Here is a 20,418-nt window from a genome sequence, read left to right as displayed (position 1 = left end):
AGATACAATATATGTGTGCAGAACCGAACAGTTCTCTTGTTGCACAGGGAGAATTGGATTCAGAAGGTATAAATAACCCAGGAAGAAAAACAAAAATGCAAGCAGTTTATATTTATTTCCCAGTATTCTTTCTTTGGGTATAGCTGCTTCTGTCCATCCTTGATCAACTGAAACTGAATTAGCTCTCTTTATCAAAGAGATCCACTTCCATCAGAATACATCCTCAAACAGTATCGTTGTTGAGGTATATAATAATCTCCTGGTTCTGCTCATTTCACTCAGCATCAGTTCATGTAGGTCTCGCCAGTCCTCTCTGTATTCATCCTGCTCGTCATTTCTTACAGAACGATAATATTCCATAACATTCACATACCACAATTTACCCAGCCATTCTCCAATTGATGGGCATCCATTCGTTTTCCAGCTTCTAGCCACTACAAACAGGGCTGCCATAAACATTTTGGCACATACAGATCCCTTTCCCTTCTTTAGTATCACTTTGGAGTATAAGCCCAGTAGAAACACTGCTGGATCAAAGGGTATGCATAGTTTATCAAAGTACATCTTAACCAAACAAAGAATAGAGGCAATTACAAAAGATAAAATATATAACTTGCATTCTCGAAGCTGAAAAGCGTCTGCACCAACAAAATTAATATACCTAGGTTACAGAAAGCAATTGAATAGAGGGAGAAAATTTGATTCAAATTTCTCTAATATATGTATTATATATTATATCATATAATAATATAACAATGTTATTCAAGATAAACTATGCCCACACAAGAGTGTGTGTGTGCAAGTGTAATGACTAATACTCATTCTCCAACAGATAAGTGGTCAAAGAATATGAACAAGCAGTTCTCAAAAGAAGAACACTCCAAATCTCTAATACTTAATAACAGAAGCACAAATTAAAACAATTTTCAGGTCAATTTGGAAGAGTTATGAAATTATAGACAAACTAATATACTGTTGCTGAAGCTGTGAAATAGTAAAAACCATTTGGAAAGTAATATATAATTATGAAAATAAAATGATTAAAATATCCATACCCTTTGAATCAGAGCCTCTGTGGCTGGGCTTATACCTCAAGGAAGTCATCAATTTAAAAAAAGTCTCCAGATACAACAAATTATTTATAGCAGCACTTTTTTTATAGCAAGAAATTGGAAATAAAGTAAGTGCCCATCAACTGGAGAGCAATGAAACTCATTGTGATACAGGAATGTAATGGAATATGATTGTGCTATAAGAAATGCTATAAAAGAAACATGGAAAGGTCTATGTGAACTGATGCAGAATGAAACGAGCAGAGCCAAGAAAACAAGATACACAATGACTACAACAATTTTTGCAGTAGAGAACCACATATCCCCCAAATCAAAAGTGAACACTGCAAAAGTATAAAGAGCAAGCATGAGTCAAATGAAGAGAGATCAGAGGCCACCCCCAAATCCACCCCTATGTGAAGATGGAAGATTCACAGATGCTGCCTGCTACATGATGTTTTTGGACTTTTTTCAATGCATTGATTAGTTTTGCTGATCCCCACTCCCCCCGCTTTTTGGTTTTTAAAAATATTATTTGTTCTATGGGATGGCTCCTTGTGAAGAAGAGCAATACTAAGGAAAACTATGATTATATATATAAAAAGACATCTACAAAAACTTTATATGTAAAAAATATGTTAAAAAATAAAACCCAGGTTGAGAACCCATGTGTTTGAGATAAAAAATGTATTTTGGGATTTCACAATACTTGGAAAAGTTTAATTTAGTATTTGTTAATCTAGCATTGCCTCTTTCTAAATCAGTGCTTGTGAATAAGTCAAATACTTTTTGAGAGGGCAAGGGTAGGAGTGAACCAGGGCATATAATGGAAAAAAGTCCAAGGGTATCTGTCATCACATACCCCTAAAGTCCTAGAGCTATTAGTCTGGAAGAGATGCAAAGAAATTTTCAACTTTTAGAGAGGGATAGGAAAAACTTTATTTTTATAGGGCTATGGAGATAACTAGGGAGGGACATGGGGGAAATCAAATAATATCTACATAATTTGAAAAGTAACTTAATTTATTACTTTTTCTTAAAAAAAAAAAAACTAAAATATTCCACTTATCAATTTTTAAATAGCCGAAAATATTATTCAACAAACTAAATAACAAAAATAGGATTAATTGTTCCTTCTAGCCCAGAATAAAAGACAGTTTAGAGTTCATATACTCTAATCCTTTCATTTTGAAAGTAAAAAAAAAAAAAAATTCAATTTCAGAGAATTTAAATATCTTGCTCAAGATCACCTGCTATTTGGGCCTATAGGACACGTGCCCCTAAACAGGATTCAATTAAATCTACGGACTAGAGATTTTCTATCCTCTTTATTTCTCTCATGTTTACTTAGTATCATGAATTAACAGGCATGATAAGAACTGGCTTATAATTCTGATCACATTAAATTAAAAAGTTTTTGCACAAAAGAAATCAATGCAATCCCAATTAGAAGGGAAGGAGAAATCTGGGGAAGGGGGGAAATATTACAGCCAGTGTTTCTGACAAAGACTTCATTTCTAAAATATATAGAGAACTGATTCAAATTTATAAGAATACAAGCCATTCTCTAATTGATAAATGGTCAGAGGATATGAACAATTTTCAAATGAAGAAGTCATTTCTAGTCAAATGAAAAAAAATGCTCTAATAAATTACTGAAATGTAACTGAATCACTATTGAGAAATGCAAATAATGACAACTCTAAGGTACCACTTCATACTTCTCAGATTAGCTAAGATGATAGGGGGAAAATGATGAATGTTGGAGGGGATGTGGGAAAACTGGGACATTAATACATTATTGGTAGAGTTGTGAAATGATCTAACCATTCTGGAGAGCAATATGGAACTATGCCCAGAGGGCTATAAAGTTAAGCGTGTCCTTTGATTCAGCAGTGACACTAGTGGATCTATATCTCAAAGAGATCATAAAAAGAGGGAAAACAGGATCATATATGGAAAAATGTTTGTAGCAGCCTTTTTTTGTAGTGAAAAGAAACTGGAAATTGAGTGGATGCCCATCAATTGGGGAATGGCATTATGGCATATAAATATAATGGAATATTATGTTTCTATAAGAAATGGTGAACAGGCTGACTTTAGAAAAGCCTGATAAGACTTACATGAACTGATGCTAAGTGAAATGAGCAGAACAAGAGAACATTGTACACGGCAATAAGATTATATGATGATCAATTATGATGGACTTGACTCTTCTCAACAAAGGCAGTGATTCAAGGCAATTCCAATAGACTTGGGATAGAAAATGCCATTCACATCCAGTGAGTGAACTATAGAGACTGAATGTGGATCAAAGTACAGTATTTTCACTTTTTTGTTTCTTTTTTTCTTTCTCACAGTTTTTCCCTTTTGATTCAATTTTTTTCTTGTACAACACAACATATGAAAATATGTTTAAGAGAATTGTACATATTTAACTTATGTCAGATTACTTGTTGTCTTGGGGAAGGGAGAGGTAAGTGAAGGAAGATGAAAATTGTGGAACACAAAGTCTTACAAAAACAAATGATGAAAACTATTTTTACATGTACTTGAAAAATAAAATACTATTGAAATTTTTTAATAAGATAATTTTTTCTTTAAAATAATTTTTATAACATAGCTATTTATATCTATATACATGTTTTATTTACATGCCCCAAAAATCTTATATCAAGAGTTTTAAGTGTTAGCTTAAATTCATACATAATAAGATAAAACTTAAAACTACACTGAGACTTTTGGGGCAGCCTATACATGCATGTATATATTTTTATCTAAGAAAAAGTAGCTTATACTTGTAAAAACAAAATTTTAGCAACATCATTAGATTTACCCTAACTTGTCCTTAGAAAAGAAAAATAAAATCCCACAATGCAACTATCTTTTTTTTTTTTTATAAGTATTCTATGTTTCATATCTAAGGAACACCAAGGGTAAATGTGTCTGTCTGTCTCTCTCAAACACACAACTTTATTAAGTGTCAAGAAAAATGACCTTGCAATTTAAACTATTAGGTCAAAAGAGGGGAGGAAATCTGAAGTTTGAGAAACTATTTTTGAATACTTCATAAGAGTAAAAAGTATTTCTTATTTCTCCTCAGAATTTCCTTCAGCCTGTAAATAGGTGTGTAGTTTACCATATCCATTTGTATGATCTGTTATATGCTATGATTGTACAACTTGCCCTCAAATATAATTCTGTCTTGCTATGTGAATTTCCTTTAGCACAGATTTATTTGATTGGGTACTTATCTGGAGACAATCAGGGTTAAATGACTTGTCCAGCACCACACAGCTAGTAAGTCTCTGAGTCTAGATTTGAATTCAGGCCCTCCTGACACCAAGGCCAGTGCTCTATCCACTGTGCCTAATTGTGTCTTTCCTTCCCCAACAACTCCCCCAAAAGGCCAAAATCTCCTACTGCATCTGGGGCCATCTGCAGTCCTCTCGTTCCATATCTTGTCACCGGATACCCAGATGGTTCTGGAGAAGACAGAGGCTGGTGCCTTTGCATACCCTTCCTCACTTAAATCCAACTTACTTGCAAGAGATGGCATGACCTCCCTGATGTCATAGAGCTCTTCAAGAACAAAGGACAAACAATAATAATATTTGACTGTCTTAAATAATCACTATTCTCATGGCTGTCATTTATTAAAATGACCTAAGAGGACTAATTTTTAAAATCATTCATGAATAATTTTTATAAGTTAGTAAACTTGTTGTCTTTTGGGATTCAGAGGAAATTTTTAAAAATACTTAAATTATGATTTAATTTAAGAAAGAAAGAAGAAACATCTGGGGGCATTGGTCAGAGTGTGGTAAGCCTCAAAAGGTCAGGTTTAAATAGAATGCCACCTGATGACACATGAGCCCATTATGTCACAAGGGTTGAAAGGAAACAGTAAAAAGATCAAGAGATACCATAGGAAATAGGAGATATTTTAATCAATGAAACTTCAAATTTTTGCCTAGAGCATATGTGACCTAATGAGTTCACTGACCAAACATTTTATATTCATTCTGCTTCTTATCATTTGCCACACTGCTTTCTATACTACATCATCCCCAGGAACTCATCATTTGGCAAGATGAAATCAATGCAGAAACTCACACCTTCTTATTTCATTTCCGCACATCCTCAATCCTCACGACTTCATCATCTTCCTGTGCTGAATAACTTCTCACTTTCTCATGTCCTTTTTATTTTGTTGCTTGTTTGTTTGTTTTATAATGTGTGTCCCCCCGACCCCAAAGTCAGCTCCTTGAGAACAGCAACTATCACATCTTTCTTTGTATGCCCAACGCTAAGCACAGTGTGTGGTACTCAATGAATGTTCATTGACTTATTTGTTCACACACAGATACCACCGTATTTCAACAAAGGTCAAAATCACTAGCCTAACCAAAAAAATAGTAGTATTAAACTACTACCTGTTATTATGTTATGGTTCTCCCTGATAGAGTAAAGATAGACAATTGTGCTAAATTGAATAATAGTCCACAAAACAAAAGGGGCTTTTTAAAAAAATTGTAAGTTTACAGTAAGGTAAATAATATTTTCCTCTTTAGTTGTCACATGAGAAATATTCATTGAAAGATTATTTATATTATCTATATCTAAAATAAGAATCCTGCAGCAATAGCATTTTGGATAATTTTCACATTTTATGTGAAATCCTCGACTCATCAATTTGTAACTACTGTTCCCTTGATAATTTTACCCATATCAAAACACATACAAACAATCATGGCAATATATTAAAAACAGCAATGTACTGGGTATTTCATAGAAAATGAAAAGATACAGACAAGGTCTAAACATATTCCATTCAATTTGACAAATATTGCTCCTTGCTCTCAAAGACTTTATAAGTGAATGTAGAGGGAAATGTATCATTAAACAAATAAGTTGAGAAATAACTTTCATTTGGAGAAATTAGGGCAAACTTCACACACACACACACACACACACACACACACACACTCATACACACAGGATAGGACCTGAAGTAGAACAGGAAGTGCAGAGGTTTAAAATAAGGCTAGCATTTTGGATTTATTTTTTTTTCCTTGTCCTTCACTTTAATCTTCACATCCTGCCTATTCTACCTCCACAACATAGCTTTCATTTGTACCTTTTTCTCTCCTCACACTGTCAGCATCTCATTTCAGGCCCTCATCATCACTTACTTGAATATGACAATAGCCTCCTAAATGAATTCCCTGCCTTCAGTCTCACTCTTCTTTGATCCAGCTACCAAAATAATCTTCCTAAAGCACAGATGTGGTCATGTTATTTTCTTGTTCAAAAATCTTCAGTGGGTCTTTAATGCACCAAGAATAAAAGGCAAACTCCTTAGCTTGGCACTTGGACCTCTCAAAAAGATGGTTTTAACCTACCTTTTTAGCTTCATTTCACATTACTCACCTTCATACATTATATATTACAACCAAAAGGGATAATTATTGTTGTTAAACTAAACATGCAATCTCCACCATCATATTTCTTACAAGCTCTTCTTTATCCTCATTTTCTTTCACAATCCCTTTAAAGTCTCAGGGTGACAACTCTTTTAGAAAGCCTTTCATGATTCCTCTGCCTAAAAATATTCTCTACTCAAATTTTTTCTAAGTACTTTGTGCACCTCCAGTATCATGTATCTCTTTCCCTCCCTCTTCCTTCCCCTTATCTTCCTATTTTTCTCTCCCTCCTCTTTCACCATAATTTATTCATAATGGATACCTACACTACTCTTCAATTCAGTAATTAGTCATCTCAAGAAAAAAAAAAAAGGGATATCTCATAAGGTTTTCTAAGGCACAATCCTGTTACTGCTTTGATTAACTTATATTAGTTTCTAATAGGAACAAATTTCTCCTTCAAAGGTAATACTTCTGAATTCACAGGCTTTCTTTACCTTCTCTTCTTCTCCAGCAATAATCCTTCATTCACTCTGTCTACTTTTGTCTTATACACAACAGATAGACATGGGGAATGCCCCTGATTTCTTTTGTTTGGGGAACTCCTAAATGAGTAAACTCTACCTCCTAAAATAGGTCAACAACTTCCTATGAGCTAATGATTATAAATTCATGCATATCCTTTGACTTAATATCACTACAACTAGGCATGAATACCAAAAGATATTTAAAAAAAAAAAAAAGGAAAATGACCTATCTACAAAAAATATTTTTAGTAGTTCTCTTCTCAGGGCAAAAATTGGAAATTGAGAGGATGCCCATCAATTGGGGAATACTTGGATAAACTGTGGTATGCTTTTGTGATGGAATATTATTGTTCTATGTCAAACGATGAGCAGAATGTTCTCAGAAAAAAAAAAAAAACTGAAAAACTTCCTTCAACATGGATTCCCCATTAACTCAAACAATGTGAAATGTACTGTATACAAAGTAATAGCAATGTTCTCAGATGACTAGTTCTAAATGACTGCTACTTTTAGCAGTACAATGATTCACAACTACTCTGAAGGACTTATAATGAAAAATTCAATCCATATCCAGAGAAGGAATTGATTACGTCTGAATATAGATTAAAGCATTTTCTCTCTCAACTTTATTTTTCTTAAGTGTTTTTTTCCCATTACAATGGTAAATCTATGGTTTCTTTCACAACATGTCTTCTATGGAAATGTTTTGCAAAAACTTTCTTAATTTGGGGTGGGGATAAGGAGAAAACTTGGAATTCTAAAGTTGAACAAAAGTTGTTTTAAATATATTTGAGGAAAAATATTAAATTTTTTTTAATTTCCTAAAGCAGATAAAAATGTAATAGGAAAATGTTTGGCAAGAGTTCCTATTTGAGTTTGACAAAATGTGCCTAAAGCACTGACAGAGTAAATGACTTCTCTGAGGTTACACTGCCAGGACAAGTCAGAGGTGAGACTCAAATCCACATCGTCCTTCATCAAAGCTAATTCTTTATCCACTATATAATGCTACCTTTCATATGCAGAATTAAATTATTTTAGATTGTAAATTCCATTAGACTAGTAACCATGACTTTATCTTTTTATCCCCCAAGAATGCAGTATATAGTAAATGCTTTAAAAGTGATCATTGAATAAATGAATTTATTTTAGGCTTATCAGATATTTACAAATTACATACACATATACACCCTATGTGTATACACAAATTTATATATATATATATATATATATATATGTATAGCATGTGTGGTGTATGTACTTAAGGTAATTTACAGATCTAGTCTCATGTTTTGTTCCATTTTCTTGACAAATTTAAAATGAGACAACTTTTCACCTATTTGGAAAATTTCACTGTACTGTTTAAATGAGTTTGAAAAAAAATTTTTTAAAACAGTCACCTTAAAAATTAGTATCAGGTTTAGAAGTTAGTTGGAAACCTGTCAGAATATTCATACAAAGACTCTACAGACCCAAATAATTAAATACTTACCAGTTAAATATTAGATGGGTTAAAGAAGTTCTTTCCCTGGAGAGGGAAAAATAACTTCTTTTTCATTGACTTAGTATCACTAAGGGATTTACATTCTATTAGGCAAACATAGTATGACTATCATCTTTACTTGTATCTTTTGCCAAACTATGAAAAACAAAAGGCAATTCTCCTCTTCTAGAACAGGATTTAGAGAGAATCAAGTTCTAACACTAAGAGTTACAATGAAGAAAACATTAGTTTCTTAGTTAAAGCCCAAAGGCTGAAATTTTTCTTACAGACTGTGCTCAAGACTTATATTACTGTCTTTTCTCTACTAGAAGTACCTTTTCTCTCACACAGCCCATTTTTCCTCATTTCCCAACAGGTCCACATGCATAACTAATTATACAACCTATTAGATCATGAACATCATGGGGAAGAGAAACAAATTTTTAACTATCTTTGCATTTCCCCTAAATTTAGGATGGTGATTTGCAAATAGATGCATATATCTACCTATGCAACAGATGACCATTAAATGAAAGATAATTTTTTTAACTCCTCTAGAATTAAGCATAACTTTTAGTGCTTTACAAAGGATTGATGAATGAAACATTACAGGGATTTTGAGCCCTGATGAAGTTGGCTAGTGATCTCAAAGCCACAGCTAACCTTAAGATAAATCAGACTACATCAAAGATTTCTTGAGTTAGCTAAGACAGAAATTGTTAACAGTGTTACTGATAAATGTATCAACTATACTGAGATGTTAGTACTCTTTTAATCCTAGCTTTTGCTCTAATTACATTCCATTCTTTGTGTGTTCCAGAAGTCTTTGTGATCTTTTAAATTAGTAGAACTTGTTATTAAAGTAATATTTTAAACTACTAAAACTTCAGTAAAATATAGTAAAATTCTATACTCTATATAGTAACTATATGTTGTTAGCGTTTGTTTTTACATTAAGAAAATATAATTAAGTGGAAAGGTTATGGTGATGCATATTCTAAGTCAAATATGTAAAAATAAATTCATCATTTAAACTGCATGGCCATAGCTTAGGCACTATAGTCACATATAGCAATAGCTTACTCAAATTAGATAAAAATAAATTTTTGTGCTTTTTAAACTCATAAATCCCAACATAAAAGTAATGATAAACAAGTTTAAGGCACTGAATAGTCACTTTTATTGCTTCCTGTTATCACTTTGCATGTACACCAAAAAGCTCTTCTTAAATTACTTCTGAACCAGGAGTTCTTAACCTAGAGTCCATGAATTTATTTTTGCTTAAATATTTTGATAAATTTTATTTTGTTATAATTGGTTTCCTTTGTAATTTTATATACTATATTTTATACATTTAAAACATTATTCTGAGAAAAAGATCCATAAATTTGAGAGACTGCTAAAGGGATCCATGATACCAAAGAAAGGTTTAAACACTCTAGTCTAAAATTCTTGGCCCACTTTTTCCTTGTTTACTCCATCCTACTTTTATCCCCAGGCTCAGGCTCTTCTTCAACCTTTTTTATAGTTGTAAAGGAAAGGGATCTTTATCTGTTTAGATCATAGGCTGATTCTCTTTGGCTCAGTGCCATACACTTAGTCCTATCCTGATGAGTTAGTGATTAAAGGAAAAAAAATAACCATCAATCCATAATGATTTGCAGGAAATAGGAATCAAAGGCTCATGATCCTAGAGTAAAAGACATGTTAGAGTCCATCTAATTTAACCTCCTAATTTTTCATACTTTTACAAAGTGCTTTGCCTATAAAATATCAATTCTTGCAATGCATGACTTTTGCCCTGATTAAATCTTTCTTGCTGGAAATAACACAACTATAAGAGGAGGTTTTGGAAAGGCATTCAAATAGCCTGTGTTTGCATATTTGAATGAAGATGCATAGATCAGATCTATTTCCCCTATAGGGTGCCATTCATTCAACTTGTCATGGATTCATTAAGGCAGGAACTTCAACTAGCCTTCTTCTTTACACTTTTAGTTTCCCATGAGCCACCAGCTTCCTTTGGCCAGCTTTCTACTCACAGGCCCTCTCCATAAATCCTGTGAATTACTGTTCCAAATGCCAAAAAGCCTTGCACTGCCTATCCTTTCCATAGCTTTGATTTCAATGTTAAGCTGTTCTACAGAGCCACATCACATTGCTTTAAATCATCTTAAGATGACTAGGCTGGAGCAGCTGTTTTAAAATGGCATTTGAACTGGTGTCAGGGCAGCTCTCCCACAGTGCTCTACTAGTTTCCTAATCTTATCTGCCACCCAGGCCAAGAAAGCAAGGGCACAGTGCACACAGCGGAATTCCTGGAGAGGCCAAAGGATAACCAATCTGGTAAATAAAGGGGGACCTAAAAAGATGCCCCATGAAATCAACTAGAATGCAAGGAGAAAGACATTTAGCCTGAAGCTGGCTTAGGGAGAAAAGGTAGGAAGCATGTATATAGGAGCTAGCCAGATAGTAATGAAACCAAAGAAAGTGTATACTTGAACTCAAAAGTTTTATTTTTGGTCTCTATTAAATATAGAAATATATGGAAGAAAGGAAGAAACAGGGAGGGTAGCACAGATTTATTTATGCTCTACAGCAGGGGTCCTCAAACTACGGCTTGTGGGCCAGCTGAGGCAGCTGAGGACACTTATCCCCCTCACCCAGGGCTATGAATTTTCTTTATTTAAAGGCCCACAAAACAAAGTTTTTGTTTTTACTATAGTCTGACCCTCCAACAGTCTGAGGGACAGTGAACTGGCTCCCTATTTAAAAAGTTTGAGGACCCTTGATCTATAGTGCTCAGGAGAGCAAGCAAAGGGATCTTATGCAATTAACAATTAACAAATAGTACTGTGAAAATCATGATAATTTCATGAGAGGGGGCAGGGTAGGGGAGAAGTGAAGGGGAAGAGGTGTCAAGGGAAAACTGTAATTTCATTGGAATGATAAACTCCCAGCAAGAAAATCCCATCTCCCAGTGTAGACTGGCAATTGTTCTGCAACTTACACACAAAAACATTGCTGGAGCATTAAAAGGTTAAGTTAGTCAATAAATCAACAAGCATTTATTAAGCACTATGTGGCAGGCTTTGCACTCAATTTTGGGGGCATGTGAAAGGCACAAATATGGTGCTTACCCTCAAGAAGCACACATTCGAATGGAAGGTGTGATATGAAAACAACAATATCTATAAGATACATTCAGAGTAGTTAGAAGAAAATGTGAGAGGAAAAGCACTTGGTTGATCAGGTAGGGGAAGGAAAAGAAGGCCCAGGAAAATCCTCCTACAGAAAGTGGGGTATGTGGAATAGGATCTGGGTCTTGAATGATTTGCTTAGGGTCACATGGCCAGATTATTTTAGAGGTGAACCCAGGTCTTTCTGAAGTCAGCTTCACCCCATCCAGTCATCTATTGGCCTGTAGCTCCAATGAGAATCTTAGGACCCAGAGATCAAAGGACTCTTATAGATAACTAGTTTAACAACTTTATTTTATAGATAAAATCCAAAGAGGTTTCCCAAGATTACAGAGTTAGAGTTAGAACCCAAATCTTTGATTACAAATCTAAGTCTTTCCACTAAACCATGTTGGATTAGTAATGATTTTTTGAAAGTGTATACAATCATATATGATATGTACAAGTGTTGATACCTCTGTCTTCTCACCAAGAACAATCTTACCTTTGGAATCCAATAACAAGCAGGGCTCAATCTGTAGAGTTTTCGTTTGTGGAAACTCTGAAGTGGCCTTGTTCGGGCTGCTGTGCTCATGAGAGTCAAGGATGGAGATCTCAGTCTTGTTCTGTCTTTTCTCCTTTTCTTAATGTGCTTCTGGTTAAGTAACCAGCTACTGGAGGAAGAGAGCTCATCTAAATTCTCTGAAGCACTGAAATGTCATGAAATAATTGGGGGAAAAATCAGACAAAAAAAGAAAAAGAAAACTAAATTTAAATTGCCTTAACTATTACAACCACAAAAAACTAATCCTAGTTAATCCTGTTATGATGACTAGTGGTAGAATTGAGAGAAAATAATTTAAGAATTCCAAATTCCAATTTCACCCTACTATTGACATGTTGGTATTATAAAAATCATTTCTAAACTTTTTTTCTCCTGTGAAACAAATACTTTTCAAGATCAAATAATTACTATATGACTTACAATGACAAGACTTTAAAAACAGACTAATAATGGAAATGGGCATCTTTGCCTCCTTTTATTTTTTTATAAACAATCATATTTTAAGCTTTTACTATGTACCAGGCTGAGTATACAAAGAAAAGCAAACTGCATCTCAAAAACATTAAAAAGGAAAAGGACCCATATTGCAAAAATATTTGTGGTGGTTGTTTTTTGTAACAACAAACAATTGTAAATTAAGTAAGGCAGTATGCATCCTCTGGAGAGTGGGTTGAACATATTGTGATATATGAATACTATTTCTATGGTATAGGAATATTATTGTGCCATAAGAAATGATGAAAGGGACAGTTTCAGAAAAATCTGGTTAGATTTGTATGAATTAATGTAGTTTTAAGTGAGCATACCAAGAGAATAATTTATAATAATATTAATAACACTGTAAAAACAAACAATTGAAATTGATCGACTCTGATCAATGCAAGGACCATTCATGATTGACTATGATGAAGCTACCCACCTTCTGATAGTTGTGATTTTTTTTCTAATGGTGAAGAGGAAAGAAATTAAATTTTCACTATTAAAAAAGTTAAAGTTTAATTTAATTTTTTTTAAAGGCAAGAAGAGTTCCTGCTTTTGAGGTAGCTCATAACGGGAAAGACAACAAATATCTAGATACACATAAGGATACCTATGATAATTAGTTGCATATGGTAATCCAAGAGGAGAAGAACAATGAAAGGCCTACTGCAAAAGGTGGGATTTGAGCTGAGTGGGAGACTTCTAATAGATGGAATAGAAGAAGCAGAGCACTCCAAGGATGGATGACAAGCAGTACAAAAGCAGAGAGATGGGAAATGGACTGTTGTATTCAAGGAGCTTTCAAGAGATCCATGCAGTTGAATCAGGGTTCATGGAAAAGAGAAAAGTTTAAGATTTAAAAAGTAGAAAGGGGTCAGAATGTGAAAGATTTTAAATGCCAGAGGGCTTTATATGATTCAGAGGTAACAGGAACTACAAAAGCTTATTGAGCAAGGGGGTAACTTTGTCATTCAGACACTAGAAAAAAATTATCTTATTAGATTGAAGTAGAAAGAGATTTCAGTCAGGGAGATTAGTGAGAAAGCCACTGCAACAACCTAAGCAAGAAGTAATACGGATCTGAACTAGTGGCTATGTGAGTGAAGAAAAGAAGAAATATGAATGAGATGTCATAAAGGCAAAAAGTGTAAAGATCTGGCAACAGATTGTTAAGTAAGATCGGTGAAAGTGAGCATTTAAGGACAACACTGAAATTGGGGATCAAGGTGACTAGGAGGATGGTACTATCCTGGACAGTAATAATTCAGAAAAGGGGAACATATAGAGGGGCGGGGAAATGAGTTCTGTTTTGGACATGTTGAGTTTGAGGTTTTCTGGTATACTTATTAAGGTAGTTAGTGATAAATGGCAACCGTTTGCATAGAGATGATAATTGAATCTATAAGAGTTGATGAGGTTACCAGGCGAGATAGAAAAGAAAAAAAAAAAAGAGAGAGAGAGAGAAGAGGGTCCAAGACAGCGACTTGGGGAACATCCACAATAAATGTGACTAGCTAAGAAGATTAAGTAGTGGTAAAGCTAGATAAAAGGAGAACCAATTAAAAAAAAAAAAAAAAACAATGTCATGAAAACCTACAGAAGAGAGTATTTAAAATGATGGAGCTTAGCCACAAAAGGGAGCAGAGACACAGGACCATAACTATTAGGGAAGGTAGGAAAAAGTGAGGAGATTTTAAGGATGACCATATGTGTTGACAGTATGGGGGAAGACAGTAGGCACCACCTTCACAAATGAAGCCTTCCCTAATTCACTCTACTGCTAGAGTTTTTCACCCCCACCCCCGATTAATTTGTATTCATTTTGAATCTTCTTTAAGCTCATATTTGTATATGTTGCTTTCCTATCAAAATATAAACTTCTTGAGGAGAGGGACTCATTTTTTGTTTTTGTGTTGTAAACAACTATTACAGTGCTTGGCACATGGTGGTATTTTTAAAATGCTTGCTGATAAATTGGACAATAAACTTCATTAATTCTTTATTATATCTAAGAGCAAATAGAAACTCAGTTCATAACCTTTCACAACTTGGCCCCAAACTCTCTCTTCTGCCTTTTTATTATATTACTTCCTTTCACACTCTTATCATCCAGCCAAATTGGCCTTCTTGACATTCTTCCCAAAGGAAATTCTACTTCTTATCACTATATTTTTCACAGACTTGTCTCACATGTCTGTAATATTCTTCCTCCTCACCTCTACCTCCTAAAATTCTTCGTTCATTTCAAATCCAGCTCAAGTACCACTTATACAAAGCCTTTCCTAATCTTCCTAGCTACTGTTTCTCTCTTTTCTCCTGCCCCCAAATTACTTATTTATTTAGTATATAGTTTCCATATGTATATATATACATATATATCTAAATACACACACACATATATATTCACACACATACAAATACTGAGGAGTCATTTTAGAATCATATATTTATGTACAATTAGACCATTAACTGTTTAAAACATTGAAATTGGATTAGAAGAATGAAAATATGTGAAGTTATTTCTAGTTTGGAATTATGACTATGAGCTTATGAATTTATAGAATACTTTAAGAGATTAGAAAAGTTATAACTTTTAGTAATTAACTATATAATTATATATATTTTTAATTAATTAATTATGTAAAGGGATATCACCAGCAGATTGGCCATGGCATCCCATGAAAAGAATTTTGTGTAATCCCTTTCCACTTCTGCAGTGGTGTAAAAGAAAGTAGTGTGTGCTAAAAATCAGTTTCTATATCATCTACACATATCTACTTAGCTGTTTGTACTCTAAACTAGAGCTTCCTATATAGTGACCAGCAAGTTTAAATTATTAGAGGATTAGAACTATATCAGTCTCAACATTCTCATTCTAAGTGAATTCAGAAGACAGAAAAAGAAGTTATAGTTAAAATAGGAAGACTTGTAGGAGCTTTCCTTTGGAAAAAAATAAAGGCAGAGTTTATTTTACCACTTTCTGAAAGACCACATTAAATTATTATTTTATGAGGAATCTGAATTGCAGTGTATTGTTTTTTGCAAAAAAGGTCCCATGAAAACAAATGTAAACTTATGAGCCAACATTCATTGACAAGAATAAAGAGGTAAAGAAATTATAAAAAGAATTTTCTAAGACTCTCCAAATTAAATCAAAATATACTTTTATACTTGATTAATTTCAATGCAAAGGCTAGTGGTGAGGATAGTAAAATATGGTTCAAGAGTAAGAAATGAGAGAAGTCAAAGACTTTTACCATCCACAGAAATCTCAGACTTAAACATTAGGAATGTTTTCTTTGAGAAAATAATGGAAAGGTATTCAACATAGAAAGCATTTGAATAGTAAAACTCCACTCTCCTGAAATGGAATCCTTGCCCATAACACTATTTCAGTACAGGGTCCACTTTACATACAACTCTACTCTTTGGACATACTTGAGAATGGCCAATTCTCCCAGCCCTCCCAGCTTTTCCATCTCCTACTAGAATGTTAAGTTCCTTGAAGACAGGGATTATCTGGTTTACCTTGTATCTCCAGCACTTAAGTTCATTGTCTTCCATATAAGAAATAATTAATAAATGTTTTATATATCATCAAAAATAAAATTAAATTGATCATTTTTTATTAGACAGAAAATTACTCCTTACTGAGGGAATAAATTGCTCAATTAGCTGTTTATATACAGTCAAAACACCACTGTGATAGAGCAAAATTTTTTTAAAAAATTATTCAAAGATAGAATAAAAATGAGAAAAATATGGTATGTAATTAAAACAATCACAATTTCAATTATTTAAGTAGGTTAATGATTACCAAAAAGTGGAAGGGTTGTTGTTTAAATTAGGTATATGACTCTTTCTAATCCCATGGACCAGATTGCCCCCTGGGGTTTTCTTGGCAAGGAAACTGAAGTGGTTTGTCAATTCCTTCTTCAGTAGATTAAGGAAAGAAGAGCCACTTGCCTAGGACCACATAGCCAGTAAGTGTGTGAGGCCACATTTTGAATGGCAACTTCCTGATTCCCAGCCCAGTGCTCTAGCACTGAGCGACTTCAATGCCTGGAGGGAAGGACATCAATTCAAATGACAGCAGTTTCACATAGAAACTAACTGATGTGAATCAACTATCTTAACAAGAAGGCCAAAAGAGCCAAAAACTGCCTTATTCAGTAGATCCTTCCTTTAATTGTCAAGAAGAGGTATGAAAGCCAAGAGCAGCACCACTTTATAATATAAATATGTGTAAAATTTTAAAGAGATCATCGATGGATGACCATGAGTAATACTGCCCCATAAGTCAGTAACAAACAATAAAGAGAAAATGAAACTTCAAGACCCTACTAAGCAGTCATCCTGAAGGCACTTAAGAATGAAATTGAACAAATACTAACAAATAGGCAAAAAATAAAAAGATATTCAAAAATTAGTAGCACAAATTCTTTACTATCAAGTGAAACCAAACTTGCACTTTTAATATCATGAGCCCAGAAAAGCTTTTATAGGAAAGAAAAATGGCATCGAAGAAAATAAAAATGGAAAAAAATCAAGGTGAAAGCAAGTACAGAAGAGATTTGTGTCAAAGATGATACAATTTGAGAAGCATCAATTTTCAAAGAATATTCAGGAGGAAAAGAAAGGAAGATAAAGAAAACATGTATCTTAAAACATTTTTTAAAAGGAGACTAGGAGAATATAATAACTGATCAAAATGTCTTTGCCATCTTTATATTTTTCTGAGAATATGCATATTACTAAAGCATCTTTGATTAGGTAAAAAAAAAAGAATAAAAATGTTCTTTTAAGTACTATTATAGAATAGACAATATCTTTATCATAACGCAATAGAAAAAATAGAGGCATAAATTGTACTGTGCTTATTTGTTATAATTACTGATTCAGTAAAGCAAAACATTGCCTTTTATGTTCTCGTTCAACAAAATGCAGAATCTCATGGACATAACAAAATTACATAAGATTCTGTGAAAGATAAAGCAACAGAAATAATCTTGTTCAACAACTCTCTGATCATTAATATCAAGGGATAAGGAAAAATGTATGCTCACAAAGTTCAAGTCAATGAGGAATTGTCTATAGATGATGAAGGTCTCTAATAATTCCTCTTAGCAGAGACTATTATGGTAACCAAATTCTATCAATCTGATGAGATCCACAAACACTCTATAAGAGTTTTGACTCACTATCTGCACAAAAAAAAAAAAAAATCAAGTTGGAAGAGAGCAGTTAAACTGATAACCTAAGGAACTTATCTGCATATGTAGATTATTATTAAGTGCCTACTATATGCCTGGATTTGTGCTACATGTTGGGATATAAACTGAATACTAGGAGGAAAGGAAGTTGGGTTGTCTTTTGTGGAGCTACAAAATAATCCTAGTGATATCAAATTTCTCCCTAAAACAAAGTTCTCTTTTTTTGAATAGCAATAGTGTTCTAGTGTTGTATGGTTGTAGATCATGAAGTACTACAGTTTCAAAACACTTGAAATTGAGGATCTCCCAAAGTGCAAAGAAAAAATGGGTACAAGAAGGGAGTTTGTAATGTGTTGTAGCTTTACTTACAAAATAAGGAAATACTAAGGTGATAGGATGTATGTAGAAAGTGATCAAAGAAATGTGTAAGCAAAAAAGTAGATAGGCTGGTTACATGGAGGGTAGACATCATGAATGATCCATTAGCATCTTCACAATATCAATGGAAAATCTAGTAAGACCCACACAGCACATTAGTAGACTGTTTATGAGAAACTGAGATAACAATCTTAAGAATTGCCTAGGATGGATAGGCATAAATGTGCTGAGATCTTCATTGCTTGAGAGAATACATACATGAAACCAAAGATTATTTGTATAAATGAAAGTACTGCATAAATGAGTTTTAAGAAGATTGAATTGATTCTGTATCATTTTTATTAATCCTATTTATAATTGTTTTTGTTTCCTAACTGCCTAAGTCACGGTTCAGTCTCCGGACTTAGCGAAGAAATTCAACTTACTTGTAATGAGTTAGATTCAGAAGTCAAGCTCTCCTGCTATCACTGTTTTATTCTCAAGGAATTCTAATGTCCTTGGTGAATGTGAATGGATATCAGGGAAGTGGATCTTTTACACCACACCACTTGATACTCGTGATACTGATCTTTACACCACACCAAGCTGCCCTTCAAATATGTCTGGCTTACTATCCAAAGAAATCACTGTCTTTTAACCTTGCAAGTAGACTCAAATGACTAAAACACTTCTTAGTCACAGGAGAAAAGCGGTCCATCATTTCCAATTTCCCGTGAATCATATTGTTCCCCATGTCTCAGCTATGTAGTCAATTATATTGTTTTCAATTCCATGATGTCACATATTTTTCTCTGTTCCTTTGTTCTAATCTCATAAATTGGGATCTCTGGGTTAAAATCCATGAAGAGCCATTGACCCATTCTTATTGGAAGGTTCACATCCTGTTAATAAAATCATATCTTGCTTGGAGAGAATGTGTCTTCCATTTACCTTTGTTAAATTTTGCACTTGCATAATTTTACTCATGATAGTTTGAAAAAGCCTCAACTTAGCCTGAACTTGATGGCATCGAAAAGATGAAGTAAAAAGTAGGAAGAACAGATTTGGAGTATTGTGCTTAATTCTGGATGACTACTTGTTTGCGTTATGTTGAAAAGGAGATTCTTGTTCAGGCATCTGTTGTTGTTGAGATGTTTCAATTACGTCCAAGTTGTTGTAATTCCATTTGGGGTTTTCTTGGGAAAGATACTAGAATGGTTTGCCATTTCCTTCTCCAACAGGTGAGAAACGGAAGCAAATAGGGTCAAGTGATTCGCCCAGAGTTATACATCTAGAAAGTGTTTGAAGCTGGATTTGAACTTGGGAAGATGAATCTTCTTAACCCCATACTCCATCCGCCCCACACTCCATTCACCCTGCCACCCAGATGCCAGATATGGTTGAACAAATGGCCGGAAATCCCTTTAAACTCAGATTCCATGCAGCATTTTTGGGTTTTGGGGGAGTTTTGGTAATTCTTTTATGCTACATATTACTTAATCTGTTGCAAAGTAAATATTGGATTGGTTTGTCTCCCTGCAGGAGATGAAACACAGAAATGGGAAATGGGGAGTGGGGGGGAAGGGGGAGAGATGGAACATCCTAGGGACTGAAGCCACTGCTTCAGCCACTTCTCTTTATCTCAGCTTTAATAATTAGGCAGAAACACTTCCCTTAGGGAAAACTAAACAGACTTTATTGTAAGACTGAAGGGGTAATTGAATTAACCAAAGTATATCATGGATGCAAAAAGCCTTGGAATACAGAGATGGAAACTGATACCTGCCCCAGTCTTCACGTGCTGATGCAGAATCTGGGAGAAATATCCAAATAGCTAATGGTTTTTTCTTTCAATAGTGCAGAAACTACATCTCTTTGTGTATTAAAATGCATTGGTTCAACTTTCTGAAGTTAGGAGGTACCACCAAAACTGAACTGGATTTTTATCTTTCTTGCTACTTGGATGTGGATAAAAAAGGATGAAAGGTGGGGAAGAGTGATGTGCAGAAAAAAGAGGAGGGGATTAGAGCAGAACTGACTGAAAGCTGTGATCTGATATATGTGCAGTTAATGTTCAGATACTGTGTGTTTTCTTTTACTACTGATTAATATTCTCTCACATTATAACTCTTAATA

The 20,418-nt window shown here is 34.0% G+C and overlaps 1 protein-coding gene across 2 annotated transcripts in view; it reads right to left on the bottom strand.

The window, feature by feature from the left end:
• The window catches only part of KANSL1L (KAT8 regulatory NSL complex subunit 1 like), a 156,232-nt gene that overhangs the window by 53,873 nt on the left and 81,941 nt on the right, over window positions 1–20,418 (bottom strand). For both annotated transcript variants that reach the window (XM_051983632.1, XM_051983631.1), the window contains exon 5: window positions 12,173–12,377. In XM_051983632.1, the coding sequence (XP_051839592.1) occupies window positions 12,173–12,377 (205 nt within the window). The remainder of the gene's footprint in view (window positions 1–12,172; window positions 12,378–20,418) is intronic.

The sequence above is a fragment of the Antechinus flavipes genome, chromosome 3 (assembly GCF_016432865.1).
Source record: "Antechinus flavipes isolate AdamAnt ecotype Samford, QLD, Australia chromosome 3, AdamAnt_v2, whole genome shotgun sequence".
NCBI lineage: Eukaryota > Metazoa > Chordata > Mammalia > Dasyuromorphia > Dasyuridae > Antechinus > Antechinus flavipes.
The sequence above is the reverse complement of the archived record's forward strand: the minus strand, read 5'-3'. Positions and strand labels throughout refer to the sequence as shown.